At 43.5% G+C, this 20417-nt stretch overlaps 1 protein-coding gene across 1 annotated transcript in view; it reads right to left on the bottom strand.

The window, feature by feature from the left end:
• The window catches only part of Stat4 (signal transducer and activator of transcription 4), a 96016-nt gene extending 85982 nt beyond the window's left edge, over positions 1-10034 (bottom strand). Inside the window, 3 exon segments of the mRNA XM_052749429.1 lie at positions 4054-4198; positions 6144-6272; positions 8974-10034. Of these exon segments, the coding sequence (XP_052605389.1) occupies positions 4054-4198; positions 6144-6271 (273 nt within the window). The 5' untranslated portion in view covers position 6272; positions 8974-10034.
• Positions 10035-20417: the final 10383 nt, after the last annotated feature.

Raw genomic sequence — 20417 nt, forward strand, 5'->3', positions numbered from 1 at the left:
CATATGGAAATCATCTTGCCTATTGTCACTTCCACTATTCTATAATGCCTCTAAATTTTGGTAGGTGTGCTTATGCGTTATTCTACAGTGTTTGTGTGTAGTGGGGGTCATTTTAAAGTTTATCTAGGCAGAAAGAGTCAAGGATGGAATTATAGATTATTTATATACAATGAAAGTATTACAAATTGAAAGTGTATGTTAAAATACAAATTTAAATGCATTCATGAAAAAGGAAAAAATTGAAAAGGAAACATATGAATGGAGCTAGAAAAAGCACACAAAGAGAAGCTGATATATACACCAATATTCAGCACTATTAAAGACATACAAACTCCATAGTTCAGAAGTTCTACCACTAGACACATATTGTAGAGAAGGTATCAAGGGACACATACAAGATGTTCAGGGCAATGATATTTGAAGCAGAAGAGGAACATGGTAAATAAATCAGGTGTCTACCAACTATGAAATGGACAAAATTTGATATATCCACATGTAGGAATGCAGTGTAGCAGTAAAAATGGACAGACTATTGCAACCAAGGTTGGTGCTGATGAATCTTGGGAATATGAAACATTGTTGAAGTGTAAATACAGTGTAATCTCATTTATGTGAGACCCAATAGGCCACAAACCTGCTCTGTATTCTTTAGGGGTGCAAACATACAAGGTAAAACTCCAACAAAATAGAAGAGACTGGTAAAGACCCATTCTACATCATCCTCTGGATGGGGACACAGCAGACTTAAGGGGGAAATAGATGAGTTTTCAGAGAAATAAAATGTCAGCAAAGCTCTAGAGAGCCATCCATGGTATTTTGTATTAGAAAGAGTGGACAGACACCAAACTGCATGGTATCACTTGAGTACTCAGACTGAGCCAACCAGCTTTGTACCTTCAAATCCATGCCTTTTCTAGATGGTCCAGAAACAACGGTAATCAGCTCAGGGGACCAGGACACAGGAAAGGACAGTTTTTACGTAAGTTTGTGAGAAAGCATGCTATTCTCCATGAACCTTCCCTATCAGTGGTACTGGTGCACAGGGGGTGTGCATCTGTGAGACTATCCTGTCATTGCACCCTGCATCTTTTTGAGGGGTCAGAGCTTATACTAGCTTCGTCGTAGAGTAGCATCATGGCCATCTTAACTATAAGCAAACATGTGATTGATCTAGCCTTTCCTCAGTGTCTATAAAGCAATGTCTACAGAAAGCAACCTAAGCTTTCTGTACCCAGCCACAGTGTCCCTTAAAGTGCAGACCTGGGCTGAAGAGAGTAAAGGCACTGACAGCCATGCTTACTCACCTCCATTTAGTTCCTGAAACCTATTTGGTAGAAGGAAAGAATCAGTTCCTGAAAGCTGTCCTCTGACTGCCACACACATGACATGACACTATTGACCCACAAACATAGACATATCATACACAATGGATAAGTAAATAATTATTTTGAAAGATTAAAGTACAGATATTCTTCGGCATAAAAGTTCTCAAATATTATATATTATCATTTAGACCTTCTTGAAAAAGTTTGTGAGGAATTATAGATTATTTATATACAATGAAAGTATTACAAATTGAAAGTGTATGTTAAAATACAAATTTAAATGCATTCATGAAAAAGGAAAAAATTGAAAAGGAAACATATGAATGGAGCTAGAAAAAGCACACAAAGAGAAGCTGATATATACACCAATATTCAGCACTATTAAAGACATACAAACTCCATAGTTCAGAAGTTCTACCACTAGACACATTTATGTGAGACCCAATAGGCCACATTAATATATTAATTAAAATCTAAGCAATTAATAAATTAAAATGTTTAAATCTTATGAAGAACCAAGAGTAAGAAGTTCTCATGTGCATTGAATCCAATTAAATATAAAATTAAGGAATATAGGTTGCAGTTTGAGAGCAGAATGGGAAAGGGCAGCTAATAAACGCAGAGATGGGGTGACAGGCGGCTAACAGTTTCTTCACATTTAGTATCTTTAAGTCAAAGTCAAAGTATAGCTTGAGATAGTACATATACTCCACCATTTTATGCTTTTCATAGTTTCGTTAACTTGAGTAGACTTTCTTTGGAAAAAAATCTTTTTGGACATGAGGAAACACTTATTTGATAAATAATTTTTAATATTCCATAAATACAAATAAAAACTTGTTTTCAGAGCTGGGCGGTGGTGGTGCACACCTTTAATCCCAGCACTCAAGAGGCAGAGGCAGGCAGCTCTCTGTGAGTTCGAGGCCAGCCTGGTCTATAGAGTGAGTTCCAGGACAGCCAGGGCTACACAGAGAAACCCTGTCTCAAAAAAAAAATTATTTTCAGAAGCACATATAACATCATTCTACTTTTACTCCAACAATCCTATATTATTTATTAAAATTATTTATTGAGCATCTTTTGTGTGCTTTGGCCCTATATAGGCATTAAGGATATAAGAATAAAGGAAACAAAGTCCTTCCCCTGCTGGAGATTCAGACACGAAATAAACAGATGTAGAAATTATAGGCCGGGCGTGGTGGTGGCACACGCCTCTAATCCCAGCACTAGGGAGGCAGAGGCAGGCAAATCTCTGGGTTCTAGATCAACCTGGTCGACAGAGTGAGTTCCAGGACAGCCAAGGCTACACAGAGAAAGCTTGTCTCAAAATACCAAAAAAAAAAAAAAAAAATACGCATTGATAAGGATGAAGGGAAGGGAAGGACATGGGGAGTTTGTGCTGTGTGTGTGTGTGGGGAGGGGGTAACTGTCTCACTTCCCATCTGTGCATGCACGTGATGTATGGGGACAGGAGTGAGATGATGCAGGTGGAACTTTCAATCTACTCTATTGAGCTATCTGCAAATACACATGTACAGGTAAGTGTTGGACGGATGCTCCTCAAATATTACCAAGCTCATTTCTAAGAATTAGGTTTTGGATTGTTTCTAGCTTTCTTCATATTTTTTATATTGTTTCCATTTTTATTATGAATGTACATCATTCTATCTGAGGAAGAAAGAAAGGAAGTTGAATAAGAAAAAACAGAAAGTTCAAGAATAGCAACACTAGAAATCATGGTTTTGGGTAATGACTCAGAAGAAATGAAAACTTAGACCCTTGGAAAACCCACGTGTGATTCCTAACAGCAGTTTCATTTAGAATGAATGAAATAAGTACACTGAAATATCATTTAGTGATTAACGATAAATCTATCACAGCATGAAATAGGGGCTTTAAATGCCTGCTGCTAGATGGAAGAATCAGTCCTTTAAAAAGCCACAAACTTTGTGTTTCTAACTGTGAGACCCTAAAGAAAAGGCAAACTTCAGGGAGGAAATGGCCACTGATTTCAGGCCCTCGGTGTGAAGACAGGGAGGGAAGAGGACCGAGGCACAGAGACTTCTGCCCGATGAAGCCCTTCAATGTTGTAATGGTAGATGAATGACATGTTTGTTAAAATCCTTAGAATCGGGGTTTGGGGACTTAGCTCAGTGGTAGAGCATTTGTCTAGCAAGCACAAGGCCCTGGGTTCGGTCCTCAGCTCAAAAAAAAAAAAAATCCTTAGAATGGTACTCAATTCACCTTAATTAACTCGGGCTTTAAGCTAATAATAATGTATCAACATTATTTAGTCAACTACATCATACATGATGCTTTACACATACAAATAAGAATCCTAACTCTCATTGTCATACAAGAGAAGAAGGCACGGGATGGTCACAGGGCAGCTATGAATAGCTAATCTTTTAAATATTTCCATGATATTAAACTTGGTGATAACCAAGAAATAAGCCAGATGAGTAACACACACACACACACACACACACACACACACACACACACACACACACATGCACACACACACCTTCTCACTTCCATAGAATCTTAGACTAAATTTTTGAAAGTAAATATAATAAAAAAATAAGCAGGAAAATTTTAAATGATGAAGAAACAAAAGTTTTACCTTTAAATCTGCTTTGAAAGTAATTTAAGAGTACATATTCAAATTTTCTCCCAAATTTAAGACTTGCACATCCATTTTTTTAAACGTAGAATGATTTCTTACCTGAAGTACTTTTCTAATTCTCTTTAGATTGTGGATCAATAGCAGGTTTTTCTCTTTGGAAACACGACCTAACTGTTCATCCAATTGTATTAATAAGTTTTGAAGAAGAATTGTTGCCATAGTTTCATTGTTAGAGGCCACCTCCCTAAAATAAATAAAAATGTCCAAGGTGTTACTACTCAGTAAGAAACAGTTAATAAAATATTTATTTCTCTACCATATACATTTTAAAATATCAGATTGATTCCACAGTGATAAGGCATTCTAAGTGTTTTAAAAGTTGAATACATAAAAAACTTCAACATCACTAATCATTAGAGTCTTATAAATCAAAACTACAATATGATACCATTTCATCCCCATTGGAATGGCTATTAATTTAACAAAAAATCAAAACAAAATCAGAAAACAAGTCTTGCAAAAACAGCAAGAAATTGAAGCCTTTGTATACTGCTGAATGGAATGGAAAGTGGTGGAAACAGTGTGAAAAGTTTAACAGTTATAATACACACAATTGCCAAATGACCCAATAGCTCTGTATTTGGGTCTAGATGCAAACAGCTGGGATGAGACCAGGAGTTCGCGTGGGGCTGCTTCTAGCAACTTTATTGGCAATGGCCTAAAGGTAGAATAACCAAAATGTCCATTGGTAAGTCCAGGGTTCTGACCATAGGTAGTGTATCCACAGAGTGCAATACTATTCAAATCCGAAGAAAACTCTGGTACATGCAAACAAGAATGAATCTGAAAAATGTTATATCCAGTGAAATAAGTCAGTCACAGAGGAAAACATATGTGCTTCCCTCATACAGAGTACCCCCATACTCAAATCTGTAGGAGAGAGAGAGAGAGAGAGAGAGAGAGAGAGAGAGAGAGAGAGAGAGAGAGAGAGAGAGAAAGAGAGAGAGAGAATAGATTGGAACTGAGTTTTGAGGACCAAGGTTACTATTTAATGAGCCAGAATGTCAGACTGAGAGGGCTACGTGCTGTAGATGGGGTGATAAGTCCTGAACAATGCAAATACAGTAACTACTACTAAACTGTACAGTTAAAAGTGGTTAAAATCCTTCGTTCTGTGGTTTATACTTTGACACAATAGAAAAGATGACTGAAGCAAAAAGAAAATTTTAATTATATAGGGGAAACGGAGCTTTGCAAAATGTTTATTAGCTGGACAGTCTCATACTCATATAGAAACAGCTGTTTTTGATTTAATTCTCATGTACAAAGTTTGGTATGGCAAACACGGAGTATGCTGTTTCCTTCATCTTCCTATGATTCTAATAAATTAGAGGCAGCCAGGGACAGGAAAGGAGCTTTTGAAAATAAAATGGGGGGAAGGGCAGGACATTGTGTGTTTGAAGGAGGTGAATGTTTCCCACTGAAGGTGGAAAGGGATTCCTGAAAAGAGTATTTACTGGCATTGAGTCTATGATAACAGAACTGACAATGTTTAATGGGCTTGTTTCAGTGGGACACTTTATGCCTAAAACATTGGCACAGTGGTTTGAATAAAAATGGCTCCCATAGGCTCATATATTTGAACGCTTTGCCACCAGGGAGTGGCATTATTTGAAAGGATTAGGAGCTGTGGCCTTGTTGGTGGAAGTGTGTCACTGGGGGTGGTTTTTCAAAAGCCCAAGCCAGGCCCAGCGTCTCTCCTCTCTCTCCCCCTCTCTCCTCTCTCTGACTCTCTGTCTCTTTCTCTCTCTCCTTGCAGACTAAGATGTAGCTCTCAGCTACGACTCCAGTACCGTGTATACCAACACCATGCTCCCTGCCATGATAATAATGGGCTACACCTCTGGAACTGTAAGCAAGCCCCCCAATTAAATTTTTTTATAAGAGCTGTCTTGGTCCTGGAATCTTTTCACAGCTGTAGAACCAGTAACTGAGGCCATTGGATAAGAGGTACTTAAAGGCACTGCACTAAGTCCATAAGTTTTCATCTATAGTGGACAAAACAAAACTCGCCTTTGAGAAGGATTTCCAAAACCTTGACCGAAATGAATGCATCTACTGAGTCAAAAACAGACCACAGAATACATGTACGTGGCTAGGACACAGAGCATCTATCCGTCTTAGCCTACCAGTCTTGATGCTCAATCCACTGGGCCAGCAGGTGTCGGATTTCCATGGGAAAGTTGTCATCATAGAACTGATCGACTTGCTCCAAAAACTTGATTTCTAACTGTTGGACTTGATTCCACTGAGACATGCTGTAAAAGAAGTTAGAGTTTTAAAACTGTTCATGGGGAGCCATAAGGCAGGCTTTTTTCTTGCCTCGGACAGAGTTAGGTATTAGTTCACTGGAGGGGGAAAAATCAGCTTTTGTAGTTTCTCAAAGAAGAAAGGAAGGAGAAAATACAGTTAAAGCCCAATGTTCAGCAATTCCTCTTGAGTGTTTTCTTCAAAGGTGTCCCTAATGCAGGACTGACTTCTTTGTCTGCCCCCAAAACCACATCCTTCCTTGCTCTACCATGACCTCCTAGGCCGCTGCTCCAGGAAGTCCCACCCCTCCTCCCCAAACACCCCAGGCCCTACCCGACTATCCACACAGACTCCATCACGGAGTCTGTTGTCAGCAATCCGCCTCCCTGGCCATCCCTCCGTGAGTGAGCACGCTGAAGGTAAACAAGTCCTCCACACTGACTGTACCGCCAAGGCCTATCTATCCACGCCTTCCTTCCCAAAGCTTCGTCACATGAAAATGTTAAGGCTGGTTTTCTCTATCTCATGTGTCTCTGCACTCTCCAGCCAACTTTCTGGGGGCCTGGCCACTTCTGTGGCAGCTTCCTGAGGAACTGCATGCCTGTACTTCTCCTGGGTTCTACTCATATCCGTGCAAAATAGCTCTAAACCAATAAACATTTTTATTTTTCTCGTGTGATTTATGGTTGGGCAAAGCTTTTTTACGTACAAAGTCTACTTTGCATCGGACAATGGTTCAGGCCTCAGTTAAAGTAGAGTAAGCCATCCCATTTACACAACATAAACACACACAGAAGTGTGTGCTCCACTCATATAACCTATGTATCTGCACTCTGGCCAGCAAGGAGGCTGTAACGTACTTCCTAGCTTAGAACTATCTTTATGACATAATCCTCCTGGAGTTACTGTATTTGGCTCTTTGGAAATGCAGAATTCTTGATTAGTAATGTTAAGTCAGAGGGAAAACTTTCACACCGTGAATCACAATATTTCAACACATCCTGGAGGCACAGCATGCTTCCTTTTGCTTGTATAACAAATTGAGTATATACATAACGGTCTTCAGATTTCAGCGGGAACATTTTAAAACATCTTTTCCTTGAGCTCCCACTAAATGCTCTAACGTGTACAAAAAAAAAAAAAAAAAAAAAAAAAGGTGGTGTTTCGCTCAGGAAAAAGGAGTTAGGGAGAGAAGCCATCTTGATCTTGCCTATGACTTTCTGTTCAGGAGCACTCACAACTGGCCCTTGTAGGCATGCTGTGAATGTTTCACAAATGCTTGTTGAATGATGCACGGGCGGCCCTCCTGATGGAGCCATGAGTAGGCAAGACAGGAAGCATCTCTGGGTTTACAAACAAGTGAGGACCAAAAGAGGGGATGTGACCACTGCCCACAGGGTGCAGCTCTGACAGACCTCCCAGATCTGGGAACAAAATTGGAGCGTTCTCCTCTCCTACCAGCAACGAAGTCTTGGTATAGTGATACCCAAGGGGGGGGGGAGGTTGGGGAGGACTGGAGACAGCATGGCCACTTCCATTGTTTCTACTGCTAAATCCTTTCCATGGTTCCAACGCAAGTCTGTTTTCTAGCTGAAAATTTATCTTACAGTTAAATCATTCAGCAAAGCCACTCTTTCAAACCAAGGCTGAAACAGGGTGCAGAGAGACCCTCCTCTCTGGGCGGCCCTTGGTGATGAAAGCCTGCAGACCTTGCTAGCTTGAGCTTGCCAGGAAGCCCCATCCAGGGCTGAGGAGCTAAAGGATGGTTGCTGAGGAAGGGGTGCGGTCCCTGAAGCTACCCATGCTCCAGTAGACAGTCTTACACCCGTCACCCACGCATACACAGGCAGCAGTGAGTGAACCCGGTGGGTTTAAAACAAACGCAAAACAGCACATAAAGTTGAGAGAGAATACTCAGGGGAGAACAGAAGATTCGGAGGGTAAGGGGGTGCGAGTGAATTTGATAATTTACTTTTAAAATTACTTTTCTAAAACATGAAATAAATGTTAATACACATTAAAACATTCAGTGAAACCTTGAGAAATTAAGTAAAGGGTTTTGGGGTTTTTTGTTTGTTTGTTTTGGGTTGTGTTTTTTGGGGTTTGCTGTGGTTTTGTTTTCAGACCTCCAGCGGGGGTGTCTCTGTTTTCACTCTCTGAGGGCCTACTCTCCTGCCTCAGGACAGGTACTTTTCCATCTAAAACCTGGGTGCCTGGCAGCTCCCTCCCGGCTTGGGGTCCATCCCCGGGAGCCAGCTGCGTGGATGCTGACCCCTTTGCAGAGGGGACGACCCACCCTGTAGCATCACTCAGACTTCTCAAAGGCCACAGTGACCCGCTACCCTAGCTGGGTGCTGCTTCTCTGAGACCCAGTTATGCCCATCTCAGGTCAGACATCCCGGCTCCAGAGACTGAGGAGGGCTCTCTCCCGGCCCCCGCGGACACACCTCCGGCCGCAGCCCCAGCCCCGACCCCACCGCTCCGCTTCGGGGACGATGCTCCCCACTCCTCCAGGAAGACCCGCGCCAGAACTTCAGCTCCTCGGAAGATGGCTTTGCTGGGTGATTTGAGGGTAAGAAGAAAGACCCTTCTTTTTATAGGCACCTCCCCCCCTCCCCAGGCATGTTCAAACAAGCAGCTCCGGGCCCGCTGCCCAGAGAAGCCCTCCCGCCCGCCGAGAGGCCACAGGCGGGCGGTGCGAGCTCTTACCTGGCTCGCCCTGGGTCCGGGTGCTGGCCCCGCTCAAGTCCGAAGTCAGAATCGGCCGTCAGGGTCCGCAGCGGCTGAGGCCATGCCACCGGGGCATTTGCATTTCTCCACCCACTCGAGGCTTTCCTGTGCGTCAGTGTTCGCGTTCCTGGGACTTCAGGCGGCTCCCACCCACTCTGTTCTAGAAACGCTTCGCCAAGTCAGCCTGAAGCCCCTGGCGGAGCCCGGCCACCATCCGCAGAAGCCACGCTCACAAATGCAAAGGGCCCCAGAGTACCCGAAAATTTCCAGTGAGGGCTGCACACTTTTTTTTTTCCAGTCTTTCCCAGACAAGAGGAGAGACCCTCTGCTCCCGCCCCAGCTAAAGGCCTGGGATGCCTGTTTTCCTCAGACAAAACCATACTTTTTTCTGGAGTGAGCCAGCCCTGGGATGGGAGGGCTGGGCAACCAGGACCGGTACACCAGCCTTACTCAGGTCTGCCCTCCTGCCGGAGGAGGACAGCCTCCCTCAGAGGTTTGGGCCAACTCCTGCCAAGGTTCCCGGGGTCGGCCCTCTCTGACCGGCTTCCTCCTGCTCTGAGTAACCGGTCACTGTGGTGTGCGCCTCCGTCTTCGTTTCTCTGTGATGCGGGCCTGTTCTAGAATTGCAGAGCTCGTCTGCAGCCTCGATTCCATTTGGCTCTAAACCTCACTTTCTGTCTGGAGACACTGAGGACCGACTGGCAGGTAAGCCAAGTTAGGCAGGGTGTGGCCCCTGGGCTCTCCATCTCAGCACCTCCGCTCTTAATACCTTAAACAGGTCTACAAGGTTCAGCGAAATAAATCCGTGAACTACAAGAGAGCAATGCCCCGCCTGGATACACGTGTCTAGGGTAGACTACCGAGGCATGACACCTGCATCACTCCAGGACCATCCCACAGGCGCACCACCTGGATCCTTCTCTCCCGGGTGACAAAATATCACGGGTGTCACCCACTCCCCACCGTGTGTCGACCAACACTGTGGCCAACTTTGTGCGTTTACAGCTCAGGAGGGCCAGGTCACGGCTGCTTAGCCACAGGGACGTTTCTAGAAGTTTGTGTGGCTCCGTTCCCACATGAATAAAGTCCTATGTTGGGAGATCCATGAACTGCTGGAGAACTCCGGTGTCTTCTATGAGTCATTCTCTGCTTACATACCTACAGGGCCATATTCTTGACACCCAAGTTCAGTTTAGTTTGGCCCCAACCTACCCAGGAAACTTTTCTCCCTCCTGGGAGCAGATTGGCCACTACCCATGTCCCTCACAGCATCTCCTCTCCAGCCGCCCCACACAGTGAAATCCCAGCCTTTGTGAAGACTTCAACAATGCCCCAGACCCACAGTACTTTCCCTACCTTGAATTTCTGTTATTCTTTCCAAACCACCGCTGTCTGAGAGAAACAGAATGCACTCCCTGGATTTTCAGATCCCCCTCATGTTCTTATTCTCTGTCTCTCTCTTCCTCCCTCCCTCCATGCTCCTCTCACTTCCAGGATGTGTGTGTGTGTGTGTGTGTGTGTGTGTGTGTGTGTGTGTGTGTGTGTGTGTGTGTGTGCAGGTCACTGTGTGAGTGCTGGCACACCACAGATCTCAAGTGAAAGTCAGAGAACGGCGTCCAGTGTTAGTCCTTGCCGGCTAACTCTGTTGGAGACAGGGACTCCTGTTACCACTGAGTCAGCCAGCCCAGGTAGCCTGAAAGCTGCTGGAGAACTTCCTGCATCGTCCCATCCAGCTTCACATGGCTTCTGGAGATCCTAATTCAAGTCTTTGAATTATATTCAAGTACTTGAATATAAGTGCTTTACCAACACTGAGTCGTTTCCCCAGGGCTCATCCACATTTAAATAGGAAAAATAGGATAAATTAGCTTCAATAGCACAAATCACCACAAAATATTAACATTCCTGGGTACAATCAATGTAAAAACTTAAATTTTTACGTAAGATACTCGGTGCTCCTTCATGTTGAATACCTAGAGTCCCAGAGTTCTCAGTTGGGACTACATTCTTTCAAGAGTCTAAAGCCCCTGGTGGCTAGTGGCTGCCATCCTGGACAGCAAAGGCAGAGACCACTTATCTGACACTTTTGCTTCCTGCCTTGGAGTGTTAGTCACATTGGTTTTTGTCTCCTCATTGTTACATTTAACTGCTGAGTGTCTTCCCTTTCTCCATATGACTCCACTAGCTGTTCTCACGCAGTTCTTGAGACACCTTCACACTTTTTAAAAGTCACTGAGCACCCCCGTGTTTGTGCATCACAACTCTGCAACAGTTATCCACTCTCTTAAAACTCAAATCTGAAGTCACCTCGTCAAGCTTCCAATAACATGCCCGTTCTATGTCAAAATGAACGTGTTTTATGTAGAACGTGACTGTCTTCCAACATGAAAGTGCAGTGAGAAGAGCAGCTTTAGGGTTTGATTTGAGACAGGCTCTCAAGCAGCCCAGGCTGGCCTCAAACTCACTACGTAGTATGTATGACCTTGAACTTCCTGATCCTCCTGCCTCCGTCTCCCAAGCTGGGATTACAGGCTGCAGGACCTCTCCTGTCTTGATGTACGTTCTCTAAATCTCTTTAATGTCTGTCTGTCTTGAGAATGACAGTTGGAAGCTCATATCTGCTCCTGCAATTAACATGCTGTAAAATAGCACTTGGTTGAGATATGGGAAGGAAATCCAGACTGACATCGCTACACAGTTGAAAGGGGATGAGGCATTACAATGTCCTTTTGGATAACAAAGTTACGCTTTGAAACCACACTCAGTAAGTGGTCGTTTCTCAGGAGCCAACTGTAGAACCTGAAGCCCTTATCAGAAGTCTTTGTGTCTGTTATTCCTATAAACCTCATTGGTCTGACTTGTATTTCACTTTGTGTGGCTTTTCCCTCAGGGTTGGGGATCAAACCCAGGGCCCTGGGCACGCTAAGCAGGAACTCAGCCACTGGATTAGCCCAGCCCTTTGTATCTTGGGTTTTGGTAGAACTCTTATCCACTTACGGTTTTGCAGCATGCTGGTCATCAGTCCATTGAATTATGCAGACACCCAGAATGCTGGGACAGCTCATCCGCAATGATAGAAATCCACATCTGGAATGTCTTCATGGGCCCCTTAGGTGCTGGAAAGCTGTGGAGCTCATGGTAGGGAACACGAGTTTCCCCATTTGGGGTTTTGCTTGACAGGTCACCAGCTTTCCAGTAGTGACAGGATCACTTCGACAACTCAGAACCAAACAGTGCTCTTCCTGGAGAGGCCCATTTACGCCTTCATACGTAACGTTCTGCTTCACCACACATACTATTAAAAAATGCACCTTTAAGGTCCGAGACTTAGTAAAACTTTTTAACCACTTTGCCAACAATATTCTTTAGCTAAAGGGCATTTAAGTTGTTGTAAGTGTGTGAAATGAAGACTCCGGTCATGACGGATCCACCGGCACAGCCTCCTTTGCTGCGGGTTAAAGCAGCCACTACAGTGCCCAGTGTTTTCTGTAGCGAATACAACCGTCAACCGACTGAAAAGCAAAATGTTATTATAAAAATAGTTTAATATTTCAAGGCCCCTCACAATGTCCTGGGGCCACATGTGAAAATCTGCAGGTGACAGAGAGCACCTGCTCTACGCAACACCCCTGTGCACTGCGGTCACGCTCCCCACGGGATCTTCCCGAGGCAGTCTCTGTTAGAGTGCTCTTCTCTGTGGGGGTATTGTGTTCCCTGAAATATTATGCACTCTAGTAAACTTCTCTGGGGTCAGAGACAGAACAGCCACAATATTAAACATAGAGGTTAGGCAGTGGTAGCACACACCTTTAATCCTAGCATTCCAGAGGCAGAGATCTACCTGGATCTCTGTGTGTTCAAAGGATACAGCCAAGCATGGTGACTCACGCCTTTAATCCCAAGAAGCGAGCCTTTAATCCCAGGGAGTGATGGTAGAAGGCAGAAAGGTATATAAGGCGTGAGGACCAGAAACTAGAAGCCTTTGGCTGGTTAAGCTTTTGGGTGGTTAAGCTTTTGGCTGATTAAGCTTTTGGCTGGTTAAGCTTTTAGGCTTTGAGCAGCAGTTCAGCTGAGATTCATTCTGGATGAGGACTCAGAGGCTCTCAGTCTGAGGAAACAGGATCAGCTGAGGAACTGGAGAGGTGAGGTTAGCTGTGGCTTGTTCTGCTTCTCTGATCTTCCAGCATTCACCCCAATAACTGGCCTCAGGTTTGATTTTATTAATAAGTACCTTTAAGATTCATGCTACACTTCTCTCTTGATTGAAGTACCTGTCTTCATCCTCCTGCCTCTCCATTTTAAGGAGGCATCTCAGAAAGGCGCTAACCCCGCTGTTTAAAGATAGTCTGAACAGTTAAGGTCCTCCATTGACCCTGGCCCAACTCAGAGCCAAACAATGAAAAATGTCCAAGTGAAACAAGCAAACTGAGTTCTAAAACACATTCCCTGTGAAGAATCTCAAACTAGAAAGTTCCCCCCCAGACTCTCCTTCCCTCCCTAAAAGATACTACCCCACGCTGGATTATAAACCTTATGCTGGGGCTGGAGAGATGGCTCAGCAGTTAAGAGCACTGACTGTTCTTCCATAGGTCCTGAGTTCAATCCCAGCAACCACATGGTGGCTCACAACCATCTGTAATGAGATCTGGCACCCTCTTCTGGCCTGCAGTCATATATGCTGTATACATAATTGTTGCTAGAGTTTTCCTGCCTGGCCCACAGTCAGGACAAATCTCTGTCACCCACCAGTCCCACAGCCTCTCAGACCCGACCAAGTAAACACAGAGACTTATATTGGTTACAAACTGTATGGCCGTGGCAGGCTTCTTGTTAACTGTTCTTATAGCTTAAATTAATCCATTTCTATTAATCTATACCTTGCCACATGGCTTGTGGCTTACCGGCATCTTCACATGTGGCTTGTCATCATGGCAGCGGGCAGTGTCTCTCTGACTCAGCCTTCCACTTCCCAGCTTTGTTCTCCTCCTTGTCCCGCCTATACTTCCTGCCTAGCCAATGGTTTATTTGTTTTATTTCAGTGTTTTATTTATTGACTAATCAGCAACACATTTGACATACAGACCATCCCACAGCACTTCCCCTTTTCTTTTCTTAAAAAGGAAGGTTTTAACCTTTACATATCTCTAAAGTCAGCTTGGTATATTTGGGAATTTGGGCGTAGCTTCTCTTACTACTTCCTGCTGCAGGGGGATGCTGTATCTTATGGGGAAACAAAGAAAATTTTAGGATCATGGAGTAGTCCGTGAGGCTGCATCGTCTGAGCCAGTTGCCTTGAAACCATTCTGGATGTTGGATCATCTGGGCCTTGGTGTCACCTTTCAGGGGGTCTTGGCTGGTCAAACCTGATGTATCTTAATCTGGAACAAATCCATAGCCTCTGGCTTTCTGTGGGAACAAAAGCAGAATCTCCTTTCCAAAGCAATATATCCTTATATCCAAATTTTGAAGTCAAGGTACCTTTAAAATATACATTTTGGCATAACTCAACAGCTTTTACAATCAAATATTTTTCTGCAGTTAAAAATCCCAAAGACAGCACAATCCAGATTCTCTGTGTAATATTCATCTTCACGTGGCTTATTTTTTATATTAATTTTACTGTCTCTTTAAAGACTTTATTTTTTAAAACTATGTATTTGTTTTTATAACTGTATATATCACCTTTTTTGTCTCTTTTAAGCCTACGTATATTTTACACACATTTTAAATTATTACATCTGAATCTGTCTTATTGTGAATCTATTGCTTTAAGCTGTGGCTGCTGGCTCTGCCCACCTCAGCTTCCCAACATGGCGGTGGTAGTTTACCACCAGTTCTGGGAGCTATCGTGGGTCTATGCTTTTATCCAAGCAGCGTGTAGCCCAGAAACCTCTTTTTTTGTTTTGTACTAGCAAAGGCTAAATCCACCATGCAGCTTAATGTGCCACTTGCAGAGGCCTCATTCCTGCCATATGGCGGCAGGTCGAGCGCTAGGAACCCACAAGTAGCTCAAACCGGCATCTGTCACTCATTTGAGAGAGACAATTAGGAACCGCTTTTAGCTCTGTTTTAGAATCTTTTTTTTTAGTTTTTAGGTGGAAACTCTTGCCCCACGTTGGGCGCCATTTGTTGCTAGAGTTTTCCTGCCTGGCCCACAGTCTGGACAAATCTCTCTCACCTGCCAGTCCCACAGCCTCTCAGACCCGACCAAGTAAACACAGAGACTTATATTGGTTACAAACTGTATGGCCGTGGCAGGCTTCTTGTTAACTGTTCTTATAGCTTAAATTAATCCATTTCTATTAATCTATACCTTGCCACATGGCTTGTGGCTTACCGGCATCTTCACATGTGGCTTGTCATCATGGCGGCTGGCGGTGTCTCTCTGACTCAGCCTTCCACTTCCCAGCTTTGTTCTCCTCCTTGTCCCGCCTATACTTCCTGCCTGGCCAATGGCCAATCAGTGTTTTATTTATTGACCAATCAGCAACACATTTGACATACAGACCATCCCACAGCACATAATAAATAAATCTTAAAAACAAACAAACAAACAAACAAAAAACAACCTTATGCTGGATGCTATACTGTCCTTTCCCAGGAGGGAAATTCTCAGTTGTAGGCCTTCAGGAAGGCAGATTCTGGTCCTGCTGTGCCTATTTCTGGTAATGTCACTCACCTGAACTCTCTGAGTGCCAAACTCCTTCCTGTAGAAAGGGTAATATAGATTCCATATAAAATGTGTGGCAAGATCAGAGAGCTAATGTAGGTAATTAGGTAGGAGGAATGTCCAGTCAATAATAGCTGTTGGTAAAAGAATAATTTGTCAAGTTACAGGGAACTCTGGAGGTCAAAGGTTGATCCTCCTCCTTTCTCTTCTCCCTTATTATATAGATGGTAAGTGGATGCAAAAGGAGAGGCCCAGGGCAGCAGGTCACGTGGTAAAACAAGGAGCAGAATGGAGCCACATCCATTCACCCGACTGAACTTTTCTGTTCTACCAAGGACAGCTACTTTTCTGTTCTACCAAGGAGAGAGAGAGAGAATATATATATATATGGAGAGAGAGATGAATAGATAGATAGATAGATAGATAGATAGATAGATAGATAGATAGATAGATAGATGGGGGGAAGAGGAGGGTAACATTGTTATTGCCAGAAAGAGAATTAAGTCAGCTCCATCTCCTCCCATTTCTTGTATAAATAATATAAGCATGTATTGGTTTTCATCTTGTGGTAGACCTTATCGCCCTTCTCCAAGCTTCCTCTGTTATGTTTCTTGATTTGAACTAGGATGATGGACACACAGACTATACACATACATAAAACCATATCCCATTCCTCAGTAGCATGTGCCAGGACCAGGGGAATGATACTGTGAACATTATTGGGACAAGACAGTCTGATGTGGGTCTTCCCGGATCATCTGTATTCAGGTCACTCTGGCTTCATCAGAATCAGAACAAGTCTTCTAAAAGGGCTTAATAACAGTTGGGTGGTGGTGGCGCATGCCTTTAATCCCAGCACTTGGGAGGCAGAGGTAGGCAGATCTCTGTGAGTTCCAGGCCAGCCTGGGCTACAGAGCAAGTTCTGTGACAACCATGGCAACACAGAGAAACCATGACTTGAAAATCTGAAAAAAGCCGGGCGGTGGTGGCGCACACCTTTAATCCCAGCACTCGGGAGGCAGAGGCAGGTGGATCTCTGTGAGTTCGAGGCCAGCCTGGGCTACCAAGTGAGTTCCAGGAAAGGCACAATGCTACACAGAGAAACCCTGTCTCGAAAAACCAAAAAAAAAAAAAAAAAAAAAAAAAGAAAAGAAAAACTGAAAAAAAAGAAAATAAAATCTAAGACAGTGGTTCAACCTTCCTAATGCTGCAACCCTTTAATACAGTTCCTCATATTGAGACGACCCCCAACCATAAAATTATTTCCATTGCTACTTCATAACTATAATTTTGCTACTATTATAAACCGTAATATAAATATCTGTGTTTTCCAATGGTCTTAGGTGACCCCTATGAAAGGGCCATTTGACACCCCCAAAGAGGTCACAACCCACAGATTGAGAACTCTGAGCTAAGGTTTCTCAAGTCTCGTTCCTAATGATTGTGCTCCCTCTACTGTCCAAGCATTGCAATGTACCAATCAGACTCTTCCAAACCATAGGGCTCACTTGGCTGGAACTCTGTCAAACATGGTGCTAAGAGCGCCATCTGCACTGTCTACCTAATCCTCATGACACAACCTTGTTGTGGCCCATACTCAAAACACTCACAATCGTCCATTAGTTAGAAATAGAGTTTACCCATCCTAGTCAGGGTTTCTATTGCAGTGATGGAAGACCATGACCAAAAGCAACTTGGGGAGGAAAGGATTTGTTTTAGCTCACAGTCCACATCACAGCCCATCACGAAAGGAACTCAGAGCAGGAACTCAAGGCAAGAACCTGGGGACAGGAACGGAAGAAGCAGCCATGGAGGAGTGCAGCTTCCTCGCTTGCTTTCCATGGCTTTCTCAGCTTGCTTTCTTGTACAGCTCGGACCACCTGCCCAGGAATGACATCACCACAGTGAGCTGGGCCTTCTTCCCACACCAATCATTCATCGAGAAATTATCTCACAGGCTTGCCTACAGGCCAGTTGGTTGGGGGTGTTTTCTCAATTGCTGTTCCCTTCTCCCAGATGATTTTAGTTTGTGTCAAGTTGCCAAAACAACAAAAACCAGGACACAACCCCTCAGCATCCTTAGACATACGCATGCATTTAAAATGCCCCAACATACTACGATGACAGAATCCAAAACATTTGGCAAGGTGTCTGGCTCTGTAGTATCATCTGTATTGTCCACATGAGGACTGTCACAGCTGAGGCAGAAATTTGAAGAGTGGACAAGATATTTGAATTGCAGGTTCTTTTCCAAAACTTGTCTGGGCAGTTAAACTCTCCCTAGTCACTTTATATTTCATGTGTGTGTTTATATGTTAGTCCTTCCCAAAGCTGGATATTTAGAGTATGAAGATGGAATATGATTTTTCTTCACATCTCATTGTCCACCTGTGCCTGGAATAGAGCAGGTGTTCTGTTGCAGAATATTTCTGTACACTGTAAAGATATGTCTCTGCCTAAGGTGCCTTCTGATTGGTTTAATAAAGAGCTGAATGGCCAATAGCTAAGCAGGAGAGATAGGTGGGATTTTCAGATAGAGAGAGGAAAAGGAAGAGGAATCTAGGTTCTCAGATTATGCCAGCGAGACACCAGGGAACATGGAGAAGAAACGAGATGGAAGATGGAAGAGAGATAATGTCACGTGAATGAAGGCAGACTAATATAAATGGGTTCATTTAAGTTATAGGAGCTAGTTGAGACAAGCCTAAGCTAGCAACTGTCTATAACTCTAGTTCCAGGGTACCCAACACACTCACATAGATATACACGCAGGCAAAACACCAATGCACATAAAAAATAAAAATAAAGCGAATGGCCCCCATATATTTGAATGCTTGGTCTCTAGTTGGTGACACCATTTGGGAAGGGTTAGGAGGTGTATCATCGTTGGAAGAGGTGGGTCACTGGATCTTGAGGTTTCAAAAGACTGTGATTCCCAGTGTCCTTCTTTCTACCTCATGGCTGTGGATCAAGATGTGAGCTCTCAGCTGTTCCTTTTCTCCACCATCGTGGACTCTACTCCTCTGAAGCCATAAACCATACTAAATGCTTTCTTTTATAAGTTGTCTTGGTCATGATTTTATCACAGCAACAGAAAAGTGCCTAAGACAAGCATTTTTTCCCTTAGTTTGTTCCTATAATGAATTAAATTGGTTTTCAAGTGTTAAAACTATCATGCATTTCTGAACTAAACCCTGCTTGGTTGTCACTGTTGAAGTTATCTGTTTGCTCTTTCTCAAGTGAACGTTGATAACATATGTCTCTCAAATGATTTATCCATTTACCTAAGATATTGTAGGCATAAAATTATACTATTTCTTTTCAAATATCTGTAAGGAACTGGTAAGATGGCTCAATAAGTAAAGGTGCTTCCAGCCAAGCCTGATGGTATGAGTTCAATCCCCAGAACCCACATAATAGAAAGAAAAAACTGGGCCAGGCAGTGGTGGTGCACACCTTTAATCCCAGCACTTGGGAGGCAGAGGCAGGCAGATCTCTGAGTTCAAGGTCAGCCTGGTCTACAGAGCGAGTTCCAGGACAGCCAGGGCTACACAGAGAAACCCTGTCTCAAAAACAAAACAAGAAAGGGGAGGACGGAGGGAAGGAGAGAGAGAGAAAGATGTCCCAAACATGGCGGTACACACCTTTAATCCCAGCACTTGGGAAGCAGGTAGATCTCTGTGAGTTCCAGGCCAACTTTATCTACAGAGTGAGTTCCGGACCAGCCAAGGATACAGCAGTGAGATCCAGCTTCAAAATTCAACAACTGTTAAAAAGACAAAATCCTGTAGGGTATGTATTGGCCACCACTCTCCGCCCAGATAATGGTAAGCAGTGTCCCCTTTTGGCTTTTTTTCCCAGGAAAGTCTAACTAGAATCAATCTTATTGAAGAATAAACTTTGGTTTCATTGATTTTTCATCCTTTTTTAAAAAATGTATTTCTTCTGTTTTTATTTACCTTCTGTTTGCTTACGGCTTGTTTTCTATCTCGTGTTTCTTAGGTAGGAACTTAGATCAGTGACTGGCTGCTTCTGCCTTCCTTTCCTGCCATAAGCTTGTTCATATTTCCCCCTTTCCGCTGCTCAGCCTGTGTTCCAGAAAATTTAGTGTAGTGGATGTGAATTTTCATTCATTGTGTTGAAAATATTTCAGCCGAGAGACAGAGGCAAGGGGATCTCTACCAGTTGAGGTCAGCTTGATCTATAGAGCTAGTTCCAGGACAGCCAGGACTGTTACACAGAGAAACACTATCTCAAGCACCTCCTCCCCTGCAAAAGAGAGAGAGAGAGAGAGAGAGAGAGAGGGAGAGAGAGAGAGAGAGAGAGAGAGAGAGAGAGAGAGAGAGAGAGAGAGAGAGAGAGAGAAGAAAATGCTTGGTGTTTGTTTGTGACTCCTTCAAGTTACGGGGTTTGTAGGACTTTGCTGTTGCTATTGTTCTGTTTTGTGGTTTTTAGGGTGTGTGGTTTCGTTTCTAGAGTTTTTCCATATTTTCAGCATTACTGTTATAGCTAGGTGATTTTTTAAAATCATCTTAATAAGCTTATTGAGTCTTGTTCTATGACACAGAGAATGGTCCACCTTTGTCAAATATTGAGGACTACTGTTTTCCTGCTTCTTGAAGGATGGAGAGTTTGGCCAATTGCAATCAGGTCGAGCTGGTTGGCAGGTCTCTGCACATTTGTATACGCTTTTCTTGGTTTTCCTCCTATTTACTCCATCTGATATCATATGACTATTGAAAGTTCCAGTTAT

The sequence above is a fragment of the Peromyscus californicus genome, unplaced genomic scaffold (assembly GCF_007827085.1).
Source record: "Peromyscus californicus insignis strain IS unplaced genomic scaffold, ASM782708v3 Scaffold_21__1_contigs__length_65335640, whole genome shotgun sequence".
Lineage (NCBI taxonomy): Eukaryota > Metazoa > Chordata > Mammalia > Rodentia > Cricetidae > Peromyscus > Peromyscus californicus.